Raw genomic sequence first — 21,652 nt, forward strand, 5'->3', positions numbered from 1 at the left:
AAAAACGTATCAAAAAACAACAACTCTAAAACAAATCTCTAAGAAAAGAAGAGGAAAAAGAAAACAGAAAGGAGAAAAATAGAGACTTACACAGAGACGTTGACGCCCGTCGGCTTCCCACAACTCGAACACGCCCACCCCAGACAGCAAGATAGATAGATAGATAGATAGATAGATAGATAGATAGATAGATAGATAGATAGATAGATAGATAGATAGATAGATAGATAGATAGATAGATAGATAGATATTCATTGTCATTGTCACTTTTACAAAGAAACAACGAAATTGAAGGTGCAGTCGACTCAGTGTGAGGCATAAGAGTTAAAAAAACAAGGAGAGAGAAAATAATAACAAACCGAATAGTAAGAAAAGTACTTTACAAAATATACAAATTGCAGTTGTTGACTTCAGGTCTATATTGCACATTGGGAGAGAATGGTATGGAGCAGTTTTATTCCGAGTTCAGGGCCATGATTGCTTTTGGATAAACGCTGTTTTTAAGGCGGTTTGTCCTGGTTTTCATGGCTCTGTATCTCTTGCCCAATGGCAAAAGCTGGAAGAGCAATAACCAGGATGTGATGAATCCTGTGAAATGTCTTATCGCTTTTTTGCGGCATCGGGAGGTGTAGGTTTGTTCCAGAGTGGGGAGGGTACAACCAATTGTTCTCTCTGCTGTCCCGACGTCCCTGTGGAGTGTTTTCCTTTCTGAGGAAGTGCAGCTGCCGTACCACACACAGTCAATACGTGAGCACACTCTCGATGGAACAGTGATATAAGGCAAGGAGCAGATATTTGGGGAGATTGATCAATACTGTAGAGAGAGATCAGGAACACGTTAATTACAAAAAGAAGGTAAAGAAGGCTGACGTTGCTGTGGCAGAAATTGCTCCTAAAGTAAATAACCTCTGCTGGATAACAGTAAGAGGAAGAGAAGAAAAGAGAGGTCCATGTAAAAATAATATTGGAGGTACTGGAGGACAGACAGTTGGAAACAGTAGGCCAGAAAGCATGATCTGGTGGGCCATCCAGGACATATGCAAAAAAAGTACCAACGGCTTTCACTGAACAAAGATGACCGTGAAGGTCTCCAGTCAGGCACACAGCCTAGCGCTTAGTCAGTCAGTCATTTCCCAACCCACTATATCCTAACTACAGGGTCACGGGGCCAGCACAGGGCACAAGGCAGGAACAAACCCCGGGCAGGGTGCCAGCCCACCGCAGGGCTCACACACACCAAGCACACACTAAGGACAATTTAGAATCGCCAATGCACCTAACCTGCATGTCTTTGGACTGTGGGAGGAAACCTGAGCACCCGGAGGAAGCAAACCTAGGTCTCCTTACTGCAAGGCAGCAGCGCTACCCACTGTGCCACCATGCCACCTGCCTATCGCTTAAGAGGGGTCAAATGTAAACAATATACATGTCTGAACTCAGTATGTTGGTAGCTTGAGTTCTTAGTAATCAGATTAAAAACCGATTTCCATGCGATTGAGGAGATTGTGCTGCCAGACTAGTAAGGACCTGTGGGATTTCATACAAAGAATCGCAGCCGGTGGCTTCATGGTGGAGAAAAGCGAACAAAGGAAGTTTCTAGAGAAGGTGGGAAGGAATTGGAGAGTAATGAGGTACACCAGTCATGTTAAGGACAAATCTGAGTTGTAAATAGATGAAAGAAAAGAGGAAAAGGGAATACTACACCAGGTCCTCCATGACTGGTCCACATCCCCAGTGTCGACATAAATAACCCTAAGAATGAGAATACCTGGACGTATTCAAAGTGGGAAGGTGATGATGCTACCACCAATACACAGAGCTGAATTGTGGAAAACAGGAGTGTGAGGGCCAAGTAAGGCATCGGCCATGATGCTCCCCAACCCTGTGCCATGTCCTCAAAGTGGATAATGAGGACAAATTTCAATCTTGACTTTAGTTGAACAATAGAAAAGGGAAGACCAGTGAGGGAGCAAGAAGCTTCAGTGTTAGATTCAATGGAAAGTCAAGGGGTGGGATATTCTGGAGGGGTCTAACTAGGTCCAAACTGGGAGAAATGTAAATGCCCAATGATATCATTACTGGTCTAGCAAAGCTATGTTATGAATTAGAGGTTGGTGTTTCATGTAAAGTATTTTTTATTCCACAAGAAGCAGGGTACTAAAGGCCTGACGTCTGCCTGGTATCTAGTAGGAGGAGTGAGGGGTGCCATCAAACTAATAGAATTTAATGAAGAACCAACATTCATTTTAATGATCTCTAGTCTGGTCCACACAGATCAAGGGAAAGACAACCAAGATGTAAGAGACTCCTTAGCAGTTTTAAAGATCTGATAATAATTAGATTTTTTTTGGTGCTCTGTTGTAGAGAATAGACGTCCATACCAAGATATTTAAAGGAACTGACCAGAAAATCAAGAAGATTTAAAGGGGAAGAAGAGCAAATTTAGACGAGTCTATTTTATAACCAGTAAGATGTTCAAATGACCAGAAAAAACTGAAGTACATGTGGGACATCAGAAGGGTTTAATTCACAAGAAAGAGCAAATTATCATTAGCAGGAAGAGAAATTTTATGTCGAGATTCACAGGCTGCAGAAGAAATCAAATCTTGAGAAATGAAGGCGATGACAAAGGTTCAAGAGCTAGTTAAAAAAGTAATGGAGAAAGCGGATAAGCCTTGTCTAGCACACTTATATCTGAAGAGGATGAAATGCATTGGAATCAATTAGGATTGATGCTGTGGAGGAAGACTATGAAGTGTTAGCCATTTTGATAAACTGATCACCAACACCCATCACATTTGTAATACACCAGAGGAAATTCCAGTACATACGATTGAAAGCTTTCTCAGCATCGAGGGAGAGAGAATTACCGCCGATTGAGGTAAAGTAGGGGCTACGTTAAAAAAGATGCGGTAGACATCTCCCCACGTGTGCTGCATGATGGAAGCAGATCAAACCAGAGTGATCAGAATGGACATGATGCATTGAAGACGTCGGGCCAAATGCTTTGGTAGTAATTTAGCATTTGAATTTATCATTGAGTTGAATTGATAGTTGCAGAAGTCTGCAGGATTTTTCACCGCTTTAAATAGGAGTTTGATTGTAGCAGATCTCATTAAAGGGTTCATTTTGGGAGAGGAATTAGCACAGTTCATCGCTTTCCAGGGTGGGTGGAAAAAACAATCAGAGAGTCGTCCATGGGGGGCAAACCGTCCACACCTGGGGCCTTCTCAAGACACATCGGATCAACAGTGTTACGGAGGAATCCAGTGACAAGACACCCTCTGTTGTTACACCGGGCAGAGACGGTCCGTCTAGGACAGAATTCATCTCAGTGAGTCAATTGTTAGAAGTCCTAGACAAATGAGCAAAGTAGAACTCCAAACGTTAGTCATTCATTTAAAGAGTTCACTTTTAATGGAAGGGATAGATATGAATTCTTGATATTTCCGCAGCTTTAACGTTAATAATTTACCAGGCTTAGCACTAGAAATATAAAATCAGGATGTGGTGTGGCGAGTTTCAAATCCAGCTTTGTTTTAAAAGGGCAGCAAGTTTAATTCCGGCCTTGTATTAGAGATCGGGAATTCATTTCCAGATCTACCACATGAGAGCGGACCACTTCCAAAGATGCAAGATGAGCCTCGAGTTCCTTTAGTCTTTGTCGGCTCTTACAAGTGTCACCCGCAGTGTTTCAAATTGTAAAGTGTGGAAGAATAATGAACTGCTCGCAAGCTACTTAAGGGCTAAAAGCTGGCAAAGCTGTTTTGCTCTAACGGCAGGTTATTCATACAGGCGTCTGTCATAAGCTGACCGAGGACAACTTCCTTCTTTAGGAATGCGTCTGTTAGACCCAGGAAAGGTGACCATTCCTTCTTTAGGGTCCTTCTGACACATACTCAAAAAAGAAATGGTTCTCGGATTTGTGCAACATAAGATGAAATGCTTAGATCGGGGCCCTCAATCACAGTCCTGGAGGGCCGCAGTGGCTACGGGCTTTCATTCCAGCCAGTGTCCTAATTAGAACTTAGTCCTTGCTGATAATGATAGTTGGTGTTTGACTCTATGCCTTGTTTGTGCCTTTATTCATCAAAGACAAATTTTAGTTACTTTGTAGATCAGAGGTCCTCCATTATAGTCCTGGGGGCTCACATATAAACAGTGTGTACGCACAAAAATGTTGTGTACAAACGTTTCCACGTTCAAATCACGATGTATAAAACCTAAACTTGGCATAAAGCCACGCACATTTCCATGGTAGCTCATACCCTGTCGTACGCAAGTTCTCTGCTCAGTTTTGCAGACTGGCGGCACCCAGCCTCAAAGCAGTGCTACTGTTCCTGTGTGGTTTATATTTCTTTTTCAGATCCACTACACTGAAATTAACTGCTTATTGTTTATTAGTTTAATGCATCTGATTGTAATTAACCAGTAACAATATAATGGTCCACAGAATGGTCAAACTATTCCAGATACCATAACTGCTTTAGCGTTGGTACTCTCACTGCACCTCGGAGTATTTATATCACTGTATCCGAGTGTGAATCACAGCTGTACAGCAGCTGATCGGAAAGAGAATTATCAGTATACAGCATCAAGCACACGCTGCCTCAGCCATGCTGTCTATTGAACTGCTCTCACACGGCAAACGCTTCAGAGCCTTTCCTGTACGGACCTCGTGGTTCAGAAACAGTTTCATCCAAAGAACTAGAAACGCACTCAATCAGTCCATCAAGTGCTCCTTGTAGAACTGTTTGTACTTATAAGTACAATCATCTCACTGCAAGCTTGCACTACAGTTACAATATTGCACAACCTGAACCACTTTATAAAGCGCGTATTTACATATGATGATTATATCATTTTTAAGATGAAATGCAGCAAAATATGTTTATTATATTATACAGATACAACATGGTGCCGCAGCGCTAGCGAGGAGCTTGCGCTCTGTTAACGGATTGTTCCTGCCTCGCGCTGTATTCATGCTGGTGCTGGCGCGACACTGGAAGGATAGATGGATAGGATGATTAAACACGTACTACGAAGATAGTTCAATGTTCCTTAAAAGTTTTGAAGAATCGCCGTCCTACGCTTACAGATGGCTTAAACGTCTATTACAGAGCTGACTGTGTGGCGATTGGGTATTTGGAGAAAGAAAAGGAAGGACAGCAATTGGAGGTTAGTACGTTTGAAAGAGACAGCACTGCTACAATAAAGTATTTCATCGAAGGTAGCACACAGCACAGCAAGCATCTTGCGTGAGGCAGGAACAAACACTGTGCCACCATGTTCCCATGTTTAATAACAAGCTTTAACTCATATCATCATGAAAATTATATCACGTATACATCTCAGTATTTTAATTATTCAGAGAGCTGTAATATCACAAATGTAATGGATTCTGTGTCCTGTCGGAGGAAGAGAAAGCCCAGAAACATGTAGTGATTCACAAACACAGAGCACATAGAAGATCAAATACAAAACAAAAGCATTTAATATGCTACCTTAGTTACGATGGGATTTGAGAAACTAGTAAATTAAACAATTTTAAGATGAAGTTTATGATGTTCTACTTTAATGACAAAATAAACTACGTGATTAAAGTGGAAATTTCGAGATTAAAGTTGACATTTCATGTTTTTCCCCCCACTGTGTGCTTTTTTTTTTGTCTGTACCGTAATAAGCTTTCATATGACATTTAGACGGTGGACTACGACTCGCCTTTTCATGGCGACTTTGATACATGACAACTTCTTTTTTTATTTCGGGCCCTGTCACTTCATCAAGTTCCTTTTGTTGTTTATACCTGTTTTTCTTTGCCTCCACTTGGTACTTGCTGAAATTCTTCTATTTCCCCCCGTGCTTTTGCCATGGCCTTTTCACAGAACGCTGAGCTCAAGGGCTATTTATATTGATTTACATATTCAAAGAGGCGTAATTCTGGGAGGAGTTGGGGCGGGAGAGCATGCGCGTGCACGTCGGTTACATTTCACGCTGATCGGGATTTATGTAGAGAAAGAACGAGGAAGTTGAAGTGCGCACAGATTTCTGCATCTGGAATTTTTTGTGCGTACAAACAGTTCCACTTTTGTCCATACGCCATGTTATAGTGTAAATTCTATGCCAGCGTTATGCATGAGGCCCCTGGTCCTTCTCAGAATTTGCAGGCAGTCCTACAATTCCCAGGTCCTTTTGGTCAGTCAACCTCAAAGTACCAAACTCTCTGTAGAGTGCTCCAAGTTTATCACCGTGGTGAGCAGCTGCAAAGTGTCGCTCTTTTTTTGACTTGGGATCAATCCAAGTTAATGCGGTCATTTTGGCTCACAGTTCCATAAAGTGAGCTTACATATTGCTGATGAGAGCGTTTGTATATTCCATAAGGAGATCTTTCATCATCTCCTAGGAGCTGGAGCATGACGTGCTGGTGTTTGCTTGAGGTTCTGGCAAGTTTTTTTTTAACAGGGAGTCAAAGGCTCCTGAACAATTTCTGTGAGAAGACTCGGACATTTTCCAAAACAGTCTAAGTGAGATTTGGTTCAATAATTTATGCAAGTAGTTTTTACATTATTATTTCTGGGCATAAAAATAAATGCCATTAGTATACCCAATAACAATTCAGTACTAAACAATTTAGCTAAACAAAATCCTAGAACTTCAGAACGTTTTAAATTCTAGGGGTGACATGCCTTGACAAAAGTTTGAGAACCCCTGGCATAGATCTTATCCAACTGAGCCCACTGCATAAAAGGTACTCAAAGACTTGTTGAGGTGGGGGTCAATGTTGACTTTTTCCTCTTTTCCTCCTCCTTTCCCCACTAATTTACTCCGCAGGTCTTCAAGAGGTGGTAATCAGTGTGAAAGCTTTTCTAGCTCTGAAGATCACCGGTTTGTGAGAATTATTAACACGTTCAGAACAGCAATATGGGCTCATTTCACCAAATCTTCACGGTGGGCTTACTATCAAGACAGAAGTGAGCTTCACTCTTTATTAAATGACAGTTCCATTGTGCTTCACTCCCATGTGAATACTAGCATGCCGTTGGAGAGTACTCCTGCGACAGAAGCGTTTACCACACTTCACACAGCAAAATGGCTTCTCTCCAGTGTGAATTCTTCTGTGTTTTTGAAGAGTACTCTTGTCACAAAAATTTTTGCCGCATTCATTACAGATATACGGCTTCTCCCCTGTGTGAACTCTTTTGTGTCTCTGAAAATGGCCTATTTGTGAAAACTGTTTACCACATTCATTACAGGAATACGGCTTCTCTCCGGTGTGAATTCTAGTGTGGATCCGAAGGGCACTCCCGTACCAGAACTTTTTCCCACATTCATTACAGCAATACAGCTTCTCTCCTGTGTGAATTCTAGCATGGCTCTGAAGCGTACTCTTGTCACCGAATGTTTTGCCACATTCGTGACACCAATATGGCTTTTCTCCCGTGTGAATTCTTTTATGTCTCTGAAGAAGACTCCTGCGAGAGAACTGTTTGCCACACTCTGAACAGCAGTGACATTTGTTTCCTGCGTAAAGATTAGAAGAAAAAAAAAAAGCTTTATTTTCAATCCCCCAACCTTCTATTCATTTCAAGTAATGACATTAAATAACTGCTAGTTGCCATTAGCAACAACCTTTGATACGTGTAAGCCATTGTAACACTTACTGCACATAGAAAGGCACTCAATTAGATCATTTTACCTTGAAAATTACAATCACTCACCACATGAGCACAATCACTGGAGTTGAAACAGTGTGTGACAGACACAACTGACAGGCCTATTGCTCACATTTTCTTAACTACTTTAATGAATTGCATTGATATTTTGTCATCTAACTCTTCAAATATTATTAAAATGTATATGTTCTTATTTTATTTGATTAGCAGAGGTAAAAAGTGATAACCCTCTGTTATCAAGACATTGAAGAGAGTTTGATTTATAAAACAGAGCGTCATGACAAGCACATGAAATTTATCTTTAATGATCAGAATGTGACCTGACCTTTCCCCGCACTTCACACTAAAGCCACTTGACTCTAAAGTATAAATCGAAATGGCTTCTTTAAATCACCAAAGCAAAAGAGAGCAAAGGATAAAATGATGTGTTAATGTACCTATCCATGGAGGTCCGGTGGGAGAAAAAATTTGGAAATGAGGAAACCCAGGATTAGTGCAGTTTAGTGTCTGCGCTAAAGGGGGGTGGGCAGGGGACACCAGGGCTGGTCAGCTTTGTGGCACACTTGGGACATTTATACTCTCCTACTAGGATGTTAACGGAAAGAAATCACCTTATGTGAGTCTTGTATGATAAACACTTACTGGTCCAGCCTCAAGTCGAAGGTATACCAGACAGTAGTCCGCAAAGTTGCGCTATATGGAGCTGAATGTTGACAAGCCATCAAAAGTCTCCAGCACCCTTACCATATTATAGAGATACTTTGCAGCGCGACTCTCGCAGACCACTAGCGCAATGATGCAATTCGGCGGCAAATAGAGGTTGCACCAATCATGGAGAAAATGTGCTAAAGGCGACTTCAGTTGTAGGGACACGTCCTATGGGCGCAATCGCCTACCACTTTACAGTTGTTAGCCAATGCCCACGAGGATGGTGAAAAGAATAGATGGCAGGACGCGATCAGAGCAGACATGAAGATCACTCAGCTACACCCGAGCCATGCACATGATCGCATGAAATGGCATTCTGTATTCCAAAAAGTGAACCCTACACAAGTGAGACAACACTAGGATGAAGTAGTACATGACTCGGAGTAATTGTTGACTGTACACACTCATGCACGGTGAAAGACCTCCTCTATGCAACTTGAAATCTTGTTCAGGAGATTTTCAAATCCACTGGAAGAAAATCAAACCGTAAGCACCTAGCAGAGGTCTTTTGAGTGTTCCACACACCCATGTGAAGCCACTCTGGTGAGGTAAATTCAGAGTAAAAGCGAGCTCAACCTCAATCAAGGATTTTATTTCTACAGCCAATGCTGTGCGTTCAGGCGAGTCCCACTAGATCTACTTCCACTTTGACTTTGCCAGACTATGCCCGACTGGTCAATATCGGTCACCTAACAACAATATGCTTGCCAGAGCCTGTTTCAAGCAGCGAGTTTCAGTTTACTTAATTTTCATGACTTTGTGTGAATTAATCAAGACTATGGAGGGCCATTCTTTGATTGTCCTTTGTCTGCCACCTCCTCACGAGTACAACTCTTCACACAGCACTCCGAGGACTACAGAGGCATACCTGTCATGTCAACTCTACGAGGGGGTAAGAGCAAAGGTAACACAGCAAGTGCTTATGTCATTGCTCCACTTGCTTGCTAAGAAAATTAAGAAAAGCAAAATGGATTAAATCAACAACAATTCAGAAGAACTGGAGCAGGAAACAGAATGAAGTACCTTTGTTTTCTCATACTACCTTAAGAGAACCCAATAAGACGACAAATGTAGTTTCATATAGGAGGTTAAAAAAAGATTGTGAAATTGGATACGAGAGTCAATTTCACAAAACTATGCAAAATAATACTGTGCCGTTTCTCTCAATTTAAAATCCCCATCAAGATATTTGCCAAAAACATCACAGGTTCACCTTACGATCCTAATGAGCAGCACAAATCTCCAGACGTTGGTCTACGGGTCACAGGGGCACACAGACCACCTGCCATACCAGCCTTAGGAGCGGGGGAGCTACAAAGGCAGCACATGAGGGATTTCTCTCATTGCTCCTGATAAACTCTGACTGCTGTGCTAAATATTTTCTACTGAGACAATTTTTGTTTTATTTAGTGAAATGATAGGATAAATTGACATTACCCGAAATCTCCACGAAATCAGGGAACAGCGCAATATCTAAAATTGGCCATTGGAATGTACCACAAGGAAGGGCACTCCTGAAATTTCCAGCTGGGGAGCCCGTACTGCCCACAGTTCCCAAAGTGCATGAAGACTGTGTATGAGATGCCCACTGGCCTTGTGGGTCTGTTTACGGACCTCATCCTGAAACAAATGTAAAAACGAAAACATGGAAAGGCTGCACTTCATAGTTACAGGTCTTACCTGGGTTTGGGTTTGCGATACAGGAATGGCTAAAACCACGAAAAACCCTCCAATATACTAACTACTAATGACGTATTTAGGTAAATTTATTTTAAAAATTAAAGTAACAAAAACAATATTGAATTGTGGCAAGGAAAAAAAAAATTGTTTTCTTATATTTGCCAAAGACAAAATTACTTAGTAAAACAGAAAAGAATAATCTCTTAGTTAACAACGGCACTCCCAAGTATGCAATCTTAAAGAAATTCAGTCAGTCAGCCATTTTCTAACCTGCTTAGAACTGAACAGGATTGTGGGGGGTGTCAGAGCCGATCCCAGCTGGCACAGGGCGGGAACAAACCCTGGACAGGGCGTCAATTCCATCGCACGGCGAACACACACAAACACGGGTCAACATAGGAGCACCAATTCATTTAACTTGTAGGTCTATGGACTAGTGGGAGGAAACTAATGCAGACATGGGGAGAACATGCATGAACACCCAAGGACGTGAACCCTAATCTCCTTACTACAAGGCAGCAGTGCTACCAGTGCACCACTGTGCTGCCCGGAATAAGGAATTAAAAACAGAAAATACTTTCACAATTATCATTCTTGTTTTGTAATTTACAACCAACAGCTGAAACACAGAGGATGGTGAGCAACCTCAGCATTTACCATTAAATGATACGTGAATTGATGAGAGAGAAATCTGAACTGGGACCATACAAGAGGAATGGGCTAAAATCCAAGGCTGATCAACAGCTACAGGAAACGGTTGGTGGGGGGCCATTGCAGCTAAAGAATGGGGTCAACCAGTCAGTGAAGCTCAAGGGAAGAGGCATTTTTGGGGGTCATAGAGTGGACTGAAAATGTTCAAATTGTTTGTGTTATTATTAAGGTGTTTATTGGTTAATGTGATAAACCACACAGTGAGGAGGAACTAATGCAGACATCGAGGGAATTCACGAGGGCTCACAAACTTTTTCGTGAAGATTTACCGAGGGCAGGCTTAGAAGACCCAACAAAAATGGGAGAACAGCAAATTGATAAACCTTGCAATATTAACATAAACTAAACTCACAATCCAACAGCAGCAATTTCAGCACATTCCCAAGTTTCTCCTAAAAATCCAACAAGACACCCCACCTTAAGGCCCATTAACTGGACACTAAAGCTTACACAGGTTTATTTTACACTTACTTTTCCCAAACTTATTTGTAATCGGTGGCGGCTTCTCCCGAGTGTTAGCAGATGGAATTTCCACTGTCCTCTTTATTTCACATTGTAAAGATTCAGACTTCATATTGATAGAAGGCTCCGATGATGAAGAGTGTCTGCCCGGAGAAGAGCCCATCCCAGTCACTGCTCCATCACGAAAGTCGTCTTCATTGACACCGTCCACACATTTTGGCTTGTGTGTCTCAATACTGACAGACTTCTCTTTGGACTCGTCTTTAATGCCCCCTGACCCCAGTCCACTTTCCTCCTCTTTTGGATGAACACACTCCCATTCACAGCCCTCCTCTTTAACATGCACCGTCATTTTCTCCATGATGTGTTGTGTGTGTGTGTGTCAGCCTCACAACCATCTAAGACGTTGCAACACACAGCAGCTTCTTCCGTTTCTCTGCGGAAAGAATGAGATTCAGCTTCATTAACACAGCATCATTTAGCTCTGAAGACATTTGAATTTCATTTTGCGACACCCCCACAGTTAAGGTTTATAGCATGCCGACAGTAACTCATTGCTCTTCACATCAAATTATCAGATGCAGAACACATACGGAAGCAGAGTGAAGGTCCAACAGGCTGGAACAAAGAGACCACCATGCACAGTTGCTGGCCAGAATACTCTACTCTAATTAAACATACAGTGCTGTTGGGGGTCCCAGAATTGTGCTATCAGTTATGTTGAGAGATGTGTATACAAGTAGTGCCTCTGGATTGTGTTAAGAAACAGACACCTGTCAGGAAGGAGAATGAGGAACCTAACAATGCTGAAACGTTCAGCCAGCAACAAAAAAAGAAGAGCAAATGAATTAAGGGGTTTACCAGCTTAGGCTGACAGGTGTAACTGATGATGCCACTCTTAGGTTAGAAACCTTTCCCTGTGTAAAGAAAGATAACACAGAGCGCATAAAGTTTTGGGGTTTTGAGCCCCGTATACTGTCAAAACAAAATGAAAACACAGTCTTTTGCCATTTCACAGTAACAAAAAAGCATGAACGAACTACAAGACAAAAAGGAGGACTGGAGGGACAGGAAATCAGGCATGATGGCTGCTGAGTAGGCGTGGTGGTGCATGGGAAACTTGACGTCATCATTGGGGGACCAGAGGGAAGAAGGGAACCCAGGAGTGCTGTTCTGTTTTTACTCCGGGCTGGTTTATGGCGGCGTCACTTCATCTTTTCTATGAGGCAAGAGAGAGAAAGGTTAGTACGCTGCCTTCGTCCTCCGTCTGGCTGTTCGGTGATGCGTGTCGGATCCGTTAACTGCTCCCGATGCGCTCGTGCGCGACACCTTTTAACTCACTTAAACCACTCATAAAAAGCCAGCAGAAAAGCTACTTACTTGATCATAGTATCTGATTTTAGAAAACCCCTTGTTTTCAATAAAAGCTGTTAAGCACTTTCTTCTGATAAACAGCGAGCCTCTTTTCTGCAGAAGTAAATGGCTGACTGACCCGACTTGGCCTCCTATGACATTGTTCACCACACCGCCATTTCAGACGCCGATAGTGTTTAAAAGTATCAAGTGCTGTATGGCTGGCCAATTGATTTGTTGGCTGTATTTGTTTGAATTGATGTACATGCTTTGAATTTGACCAATTTGCCGTGGGTAGCAAACCCCCCTCACCGGGATGGGGTCAGACAAACCGTATCCAATAATTGACCCAAATGAATATTCTAATTAAATCAAAGCAGACCGTGTACAGAAGAGGGATGCCGGAGATTGTAGTGGTGTTCACCGAAGTGTGCCTGGTAGTACATCAGGGGAGACTCAGCCACCATATGGGATACCATGTGTAACCACCTCCATATGACCACCATAAATTTGTACAAAACCAGCACAACTGGAAGTCATTGGGATATGGAAAGAAAACCATAATACCTACACTGGACAGGAGTCCAACTATAGGCCATCAATACGTACACACGCATTCATGTCCACAACCACTCCAAACCCAGTTACAGTGGCTTGCAAAAGTATTCCATGATTCCATATGAACTTTTCCACATTTTGCCACATTACAGCCACAAACATGAATCAATTTTATTGGAATTCCACGTGAAAGACCAATACAAAGTGGTGTACACGTGAGAAGTGGAACGAAAATCATACACGATTCCAAACATTTTTTACAAATAAACTGAAAAGTGGGGTGTGCGTAATTATTCAGCCCCCTGAGTCAATACTTTGTAGAACCACCTTTTGCTGCAATTACAGCTGCCAGTCTTTTAGGGTATGTCTCTACCAGCTTTGCACATCTAGAGACTGAACTCCTTGCCCATTCTTCTTTGCAAAACAGCTCCAGCTCAGTCAGATTAGATGGACAGCGTTTGTGAACAGTAGTTTTCAGATCTTGCCACAGATTCTCGATTGGATTTAGATCTGGATTTTGACTGGGCCATTCTAACACATGGATATGTTTTGTTTTAAACCATTCCATTGTTGCCCTGGCTTTATGTTTAGGGTCGTTGTCCTGCTGGAAGGTGAACCTCCGCCCCAGGCTCAAGTCTTTTGCAGACTCCAAGAGGTTTTCTTCCAAGATTGCCCTGTATTTGGCTCCATCCATCTTCCCATCAACTCTGACCAGCTTCCCTGTCCCTGCTGAAGAGTAGCACCCCCAGAGCATGATGCTGCCACCACCATATTTGACAGTGGGAATGGTGTGTTCAGAGTGATGTGCAGTGTTAGTTTTACGCCACGCATGGAACTTTTTGGCCAAAAAGTTCCATTTTGGTCTCATCTGACCAGAGCACCTTCTTCCACATGTTTGCTGTGTCCCCCACATGGCTTGTGGCAAACGGGACTTCTTATGGTTTTCTGTTAACAATGGCTTTCTTCTTGCCACTCTTCCATAAAGGCCAACTTTGTGCAGTGCACGACTAATAGTTGTCCTATGGACAGATTCCCCCACCTGAGCTGTAGATCTCTGCAGCTCGTCCAGAGTCACCATGGGCCTCTTGGCTGCATTTCTGATCAGCGCTCTCCTTGTTCGGCCTGTGAGTTTAGGTGGACGGCCTTGTCTTGGTAGGTGGTTTACAGTTGTGCCATACTCCTTCCATTTCTGAATGATCGCTTGAACAGTGCTCCGTGGGATGTTCAAGGCTTTGGAAATCTTTTTGTAGCCTAAGCCTGCTTTAAATTTCTCAATAACTTTATCCCTGACCTGTCTGGTGTGTTCTTTGGACTTCATGGTGTTGTTGCTCCCAATATTCTCTTAGACAACCTCTGAGGCCGTCACAGAACAGCTGTATTTGTACTGACATTAGATGACACACAGGTGCACTCTATTTAGTCATTAGCACTCCTCAGGCAATGTCTATGGGCAACTGACTGCACTCAGACCAAAGGGGGCTGAAGAATTACGCACACCCCACTTTGCAGTTATTTATTTGTAAAAAATGTTTGGAATCATGTATGATTTTCGTTCCACTTCTCACGTGTACACCACTTTGTATTGGTCTTTCACGTGGAATTCCAATGAAATTGATTCATGTTTGTGGCTGTAATGTGACAAAATGTGGAAAAGTTCAAGGGGGCTGAATACGTTTGCAAGCCACTGTAGATGTGCACGTCCAGTAAACCTGTGCACCTTTAGAAAGTGGGAGAGAAACAACAGCAGCAGGGCAAACAAGGAAACTGCACACGGACCGTTCAAATTCAACCTGCAGGAGCCGAGAGGCAGTAACACTGACCTCCAATCGTTATTAACCACTCTTCTACTCATTAAGACGCAATACTGCTTTGAGCTTTAGCCCATGTAAGAGCCAATCTTAGAGTTAAACTCATATTAGTGTTTGCTTAATTTGAATAGAATATAAACATTTTCTTTCATAGACAATGGTATAGGCTTTTCCCCCTACAAGTTAGCAAGAGATAGAACTTTCTTGCTATAACTCAGACACACTGTGCTAATTGTCAGTCGTTGTTTAGAATAGGTGGTCCCAGTAATCAGGGATTTGAAAGACCCATTTTCAACTCAGAAATGAGGTAGGCATACAGTTTTCTGACTGTCATCCTGAAATGGTTCAGAAACGTTTTGAAGTGATGTGTAACGATTTGAAATGTAACAAAATATAAGCTTTGAACAAAACTTTTCCTTTTTTTTTTTTGGCTATTTTCTCTTTTGTGTAAACCGTTTTACTTTGAATTTCCACCAAAAAACACTTAAAAAATGAAAATATTTTGTCCGTGGAATCATTTTAGCGTGTCAGGCTTTTGTTGAATCCCATTTTAAAGCTAGAGTTGCTTAACTATGGCAATTTTGGAGAAACGCAGCTATAGCCCGCAAAAGGCAAAGATTCTGCCATATGTTGATGAATACAAATAAAATCCACGAGATTCCACCCAAGCAATGCATTCAAATGCATGCGGATTAGATTGGATTAAGTATTTTGTATGTTCTGTGTATGCACACATACGGAGGATGGTGGTGGTTAACCTTTTCCAGTCATTGACACTGCATGTATACGTCTACAGTCAAGTTAATGAAGGAACAGGAGTGTGGCACTTGAGTACTCTCTCTCGCCATTTGCATTCGTACTCAGCTCGTCTCGACTCTTTCCACGATCACGGACTCGAGTTCCTTCACTTCGCTTCTCTCGCGAACTACTTGGACTCTTAAAACCCGACAGACTCCTCGCTGCTCTTTTAACGGACAGCCGGACACCAACTCCGCGATCGCCTTTAAACTGGAAACCGACGACGGTGAAGAAGAAGAGAAAGAATAAATCAAAGTGGTAAATATGAGAGAGAGAGAGAGAGAGAGAGAGAGAGAGAGAGAGAGAGAGAGAGAGAGAGAGTGTGTGGAATGTCTTCCTCCCTGAGCTCGCCGATTTGAGAAGGACACGACTGACGGACGGAATGAGCAGAGGCGGCGGGGTGTTTGGGCAATTTGAAACAGAAACAAAACTCGAAAACTTCAAGTGAACCGCATTCGTCAATGTACAGCAAAGCCATGCAGGACACAAAAGGATTAACTCGAACAAAACTCGGCGATTTCGATGGACGAACAAGTACTAGCGTTCTTCGCCTCGTCGCGTACTGGAACTCTGAGGGGAACGAATGAAAGCTTACACGTCCATAACGTGGCGTCCCCTTACCCTCGGACTCTCGCTACGGGATGATTTAAAGTTTTTCGCCCTCTTACCTCACTCAACAGCAGCCTTTCTTCTCGTCTCGAACCGCCGCAGCGTGGCTTTAGTTTCCGTCGCTGTATGATGACGTCACAAGTCACCGCCCACTAGCCCGTCTCCGAGATTCTGCAGGTTGTTTTACTTGGGACATGAGCAAGAAAAAAATCAACTCTGTGAAACTGCCTGCACTTAGACACCCTTTAGCTGTTAATCTTGTTATCACATCAATCCCTATACAGAACATTTTCTTAAAAAAGCTAAAAGGATTATCATTTTTGGTCATTCAATGTATTGTAACAACCCGGCAGCAAGCGCTGGCGGAGTGACGCCTCATGGTAATTTATGTAAATAGTTTGTGGGGAATTTATGGGTAATTTATAAAAAGCTTATTGTATGTCGACATTTACGTATTGTCATTTGTGTTGTAAATAATGGTGTGTTTGTATTTAATTGGTTGGGTGGGTTTGGGACATCGCCGTCCGGGGGTTATTTATTTTGTAAAAGTACCAATTTATTGAAATGTGTCTCTGTGCGTGACCTTGGCAATGGCCGAGCAATAATGTTGAGCTTTTGTTTCTGACTATCTTCTGTAATAAAAAGATACAACAGGACAGAGCTGTTTTATTGCTAAGATTTTATCTAAGCAAACTACCGAGACACTCGGAGTCGTGCGGTGTATGGGGCACGAGTGTTCTCTTTCTTAAAGAGCTGGGTGCAGTTGCGTGCATGACGCTGGCCAGCCGCTAGCCAGCCGCTAGCCAGCCGCTAGCCAGCCGCTAGCCATCCGCTAGCCATCCGCTAGCCATCCGCTAGCCATCCGCTAGCCAGCCGCTAGCCAGCCGCTAGCCATCCGCTAGCCGACAGCTTCGGAGAGGTGCACGGCAGAGTTCGGCTCGAAATCTTAAAAGACTCCTCCACGGGTCGCTACAGTATTAAATGTTCAGTATATGGATTGATGTGATTACAGGATGTCATTGGTTGGGGGGCGGGGGTGGTGGAGGATTCTTATTGCAGACAGTTTCATAGAGTGTATCAAAATATATCTACCTAAAGTGTTTTTGTCTTAAGACTTATTTTTCGGATCCGCACAGGTGATGAAGAAGGACTGCACACTTTCCGGGGAACTCGGGACTCGTGGCTATGGCGTTATTTCAGTGCCACTATTCTGAGCGCACGTAAAAAAATATTGCAAGTGCAAGTGTTGCATTTTGAGGAGAAATTTATTTTGAGCGTACAAAAGCTGAATTTGAGTGAACAAAAGTCATTGCTGCGTGCAAAAAATGTATTTCAGTGTTTGCACTTATCCATATACACACACACAATAGCACCCCTCTCGCTCAGTTTTTTCATTTGCGCTTGCTCGCAATGTGTTGCTTGCCCTCACAACATTCTCTGCTGCAAGCGCTCAACTCTCTGTACACCGTTATAAGTGTGCCACAAAACCAACCAATCACAGACTTGGTTTCAAAAATTCTGATTGGCTCTTGCGGTCTCCAATCAGCTCGCTAGCAGCTGCATTCCGGAAACAGTCCGAAATGTAGCTAAATCCAGCTAAACTCAATTAAACCCCTATTTGCGGATAATATCTTTAATTATTTTATTTTAAAATATATTATTTGTTAAGACTATCGTTGGTGTAGTATAATGTAGTTGCATTATACAACCATGCCAACTGACTCTCCAAATTATATTTGAGTAGCTCTCTTTTATGTCGTCGAATACTGAACAGCAGCACGAAAACAACATGTCCCTGAGCCAATCAGAATTTTTGAAACCAAGTCTGTGATTGGTTGGTTTTGTGGCACACTTATAACGGTGTACAGAGAGTCGAGCGCTCGCAGCAGAGAATGTTGTGAGCGCTGCACGCAGCAATGAATTTTGTTCACTCAAATTCAGCTTTTGTACGCTCAAAATAAATTTCTCTTCAAAATGCAACACTTGCACTTGCAATCTTTTTTTACGTGCGCTCAATATTTTTTTACGTGTGCTCAGAATAGTGGCACTGAAATAACGCCATACGTGGCGTCAGTCAGAACAATTGACGAGGATTCGGAGGACTCGACACAGCAGCTCAGAAGGGACGCGAGGAGAATTTACCGAATGGTAGACCAGAAGAACTTGATTAGAGCTAATCAGATTTATGCGCGTGTCCTCTGCAAATAAAGTACATTAAAACCTGCTGATGTGACCGCCCGTGTAAGGTAACCGACTGGTCAAATCAAGGTGACCAGTTTTCATTGGTCCCTTCAGAAACAGGATGTTTCATACGGCAAAATGTTTGTATAAAGTGACCACCTGCCATATTTGACCATTGACCACCTCTCCTTGATCCATAGGAAGAAAATCGTCTTTGCTATAGTGACCAGATAAAGAAATAATAATTTGGGAAAGCATAAAATTTTGGTCCCTTTATGCTCTGTAGGTGTAATAAATCAGCTTTTCGAAGGGATAGGTTTCCAGGAAACTACTGGTATAGCCCTAACTCGGTGCCCTTCTTCTTACAATACAAAGCCATTCAGACAATTAATGATGGACGCGTTTGTTGTAAAGAAGCAATAGTGTCAGTAAAATATATATAGGCATGTGATGACAGTTATTAATAATTCTGAACATGAATTTCCTCGATCCTCATCATGATATGTAGGTACCTCATGAACTACAACTTGTTTTTTGCAGCTAATTATTTAATCCATCCATCCATTATCCAACTCACTATATCCTAACACAGGGTCACGGGGGTCTGCTGGAGGCAATCACACCCAACTCTGGGCACAAGGCAGGAAACAAACCCCGGGTAGGGTACACACACACACACACACACACCCCAAGCACACACTAGGGACAATTTAGGATCGCCAATGCACCTAACCTACATGCCTGTGGATTGTGGGAGGACACCCATGCAGACACGGGGAGAACATGCAAACTCAGGAAGTGAGCCCAGATTTCCTAACTGCGAGGCAGCAGCGCTACCACTGTGTCACCCTGAAATATATAATATTTTTAATAATCATTATTACTACCCCTGCAGTATGCTGGCGCCCTGCCCGGGGTTTGTTTCCTGCCTAGCGCCCTGTGTTGGCTGGGATTGGCTCCAGCAGACCCCGTGACCCTGTAGTTAGGATATAGCGGGTTGGATAATGGATGAATGGATGGATTATTACTAACTGTCACATACATATTCATACTACATAAGATTTGTTTAATGCGGTTTCTCTAAAATATTCAATGTACAGTATAATGGAAAGTCCCCGTTTTTTTCTTCAAAATAAGTACTTTTTTGTTTTTCCTTGTTTGTTAGCCATCCATCCATCCATCCTCTCCCACTTATCCAAGGTCGGGTCGCGGGGGCAGCAGCTTAAGCAGAAAGGCCCAGACTTCCCTCTCCCGGCCACTTCTTCCAGCTCTTCGGGAGAATCCCAAAGGCGTTCCCAGGCCAGCCGGAGACATAGTCCCTCCAGCGTGTCCTGGGTCTTCCCGGGCCTCCTCCCGGTTGGGCGTGCCGGAACACCTCACCAGGGAGGCGTCCAGGAGGCATCCTGATCAGATGCCCGAGCCCCCTCATCTGACTCCTCTCGATGCAGAGGAGCAGCGGCTCTACTCTGAGCCCCTCCCGGATGACTGAGCTCCTCACCCTATCTTTAAGGGAAAGCCCAGACACTCTGCGGAGGAAACTCATTTCAGCCGCTTGTATTCGCGATCTCGTTCTTTCGGTCACTACCCATAGCTCATGACCATAGGTGAGGGTAGGAAGGTAGATCGACTGGTAAATTGAGAGCTTTGCCTTACTGCTCAGCTCCTTTTTCACCACGACAGACCGATGCAGAGCCCGCATCACTGCGGGTGCCGCACCGATCTGCCTGTCGATCTCACACTCCATTCTTCCCTCACTCGTGAACAAGACCCGAGATACTTTAACTCCTCCACTTGGGGCAGGATCTCACACCCAACCCTGAGAGGGCACTCCACCCTTTTCCGGCTGAGGACCATGCTCTCGGATTTGGAGGTGCTGATTCTCATCCCAGCCGCTTCACACTCAGCTGCGAACCGATCCAGAGAGCTGAAGATCACGGCCTGATGAAGCAAACAGGACAACATCATCTGCAAAAGCAGTGACCCAATCCTGAGTCCACCAAACCGGACCCCTTCAACACCCTGGCTGCGCCTAGAAATTCTGTCCATAAAAGTTATGAACAGAATCGGTGACAAAGGGCAGCCCTGGCGGAGTCCAACTCTCACTGGAAGCGGGCTCGACTTACTGCGGCAATGCGGACCAAGCTCTGACACGGTTGTACAGAGACCGAACAGCTCTTATCAGGGGTCCGGTACCCCATACTCCCGAGCACCCCCACAGGATTCCCGAGGGACACGGTCGAATGCCTTTTCCAAGTCCACAAAACACATGTAGACCGGTCGGGCAAACTCCCATGCACCCTCAGGACTCTGCTAAGGGTGAAGAGCTGGTCCACTGTTCCGACCAGGGCGAAAACCACACTGTTCCTCCTGAATCCGAGGTTCACTATCCGGCGGACCCTCCTCTCCAGAACCCCGAATAGACTTTTCCAGGGAGGCTGAGGAGTGTGATCCCTCTATAGTTGGAACACACCCTCCGGTCCCCTTTTAAAGAGGGGACCACCACCCCGGTCTGCCAATCCAGAGGCACTGTCCCGATGTCCATGCGATGTTGCAGAGGCGTGTCAACCAAGACAGTCCTACAACATCCAGAGCCTTAAGGAACTCGGGCGTATCTCATCCACCCCGGGGCCCTGCCACCAAGGAGTTTTTGACCACCTCGGTGACTTCAGTCCCAGAGATGGGAGAGCCCACCTCAGAGTCCCCAGGCTCTGCTTCCTCGTGGAAGGCATGTTAGTGGGATTGAGGAGGTCTTGAAGTACTCCTCCCACCGACCCACAACGCGTCAGTGAGGTCAGCAGCGCACCATCCCCACCATATACGGTGTTGACACTGCACTGCTTCCCCTCCTGAGGCGCGGACGGTGGACCAGAATCTCCTCGAAGCCGTCCGGAAGTCGTTCTCCATGGCCTCTCCAAACTCCTCCCATGCCCGAGATTTTGCCTCAGCAACACCCAAGCCGCGTTCGCTTGGCCTGCGGTACCTATCAGCTGCCTCCAGAGACCCACAGGACAAAAAGTCCTATAGGACTCCTTCTTCAGCTTGACGGCATCCCTCACGCGGTGTCCACCAACGGGTTGGGGATTGCCGCCACGACAGGCACCGACCACCTTG

General features: G+C 43.9%; 1 protein-coding gene across 3 annotated transcripts; it reads right to left on the minus strand.

Annotated features, from left to right (window-relative positions):
* Positions 1-6,448: 6,448 nt before the first annotated feature.
* LOC120533462 (zinc finger protein 3-like) lies at positions 6,449-16,611 on the minus strand. Of its 3 annotated transcripts, XM_039760376.1 has the most exons (4): positions 16,420-16,611; positions 12,096-12,453; positions 11,244-11,670; positions 6,449-7,521 (listed from the first exon to the last, which is right to left on the minus strand). In XM_039760376.1, the coding sequence occupies exons 3-4, from the start codon at positions 11,593-11,595 to the stop codon at positions 6,989-6,991; spliced, it is 885 nt and encodes a 294-aa protein (XP_039616310.1). In that variant the 5' UTR covers positions 11,596-11,670; positions 12,096-12,453; positions 16,420-16,611; the 3' UTR covers positions 6,449-6,988. The 3 variants fall into 3 exon arrangements, with proteins under 3 accessions (XP_039616310.1, XP_039616309.1, XP_039616311.1); XM_039760375.1 differs by lacking the exon at positions 12,096-12,453; XM_039760377.1 differs by lacking the exon at positions 16,420-16,611 and having other exon boundaries at positions 12,096-13,215.
* Positions 16,612-21,652: the final 5,041 nt, after the last annotated feature.

This window comes from Polypterus senegalus, chromosome 8, assembly GCF_016835505.1.
Source record: "Polypterus senegalus isolate Bchr_013 chromosome 8, ASM1683550v1, whole genome shotgun sequence".
Lineage (NCBI taxonomy): Eukaryota > Metazoa > Chordata > Cladistia > Polypteriformes > Polypteridae > Polypterus > Polypterus senegalus.

Excerpts from the sequence above, each read along its gene's own strand:
- LOC120533462 (XM_039760375.1), bottom strand. The coding sequence starts at position 11,595 with ATGGAGAAAATGACGGTGCATGTTAAAGAGGAGGGCTGTGAATGGGAG. Across the intron at positions 7,522-11,243 it reads TACAAATAAGTTTGGGAAAA|GAAACAAATGTCACTGCTGT; the intron begins GTAAGTGTAAAA and ends ATCTTTACGCAG.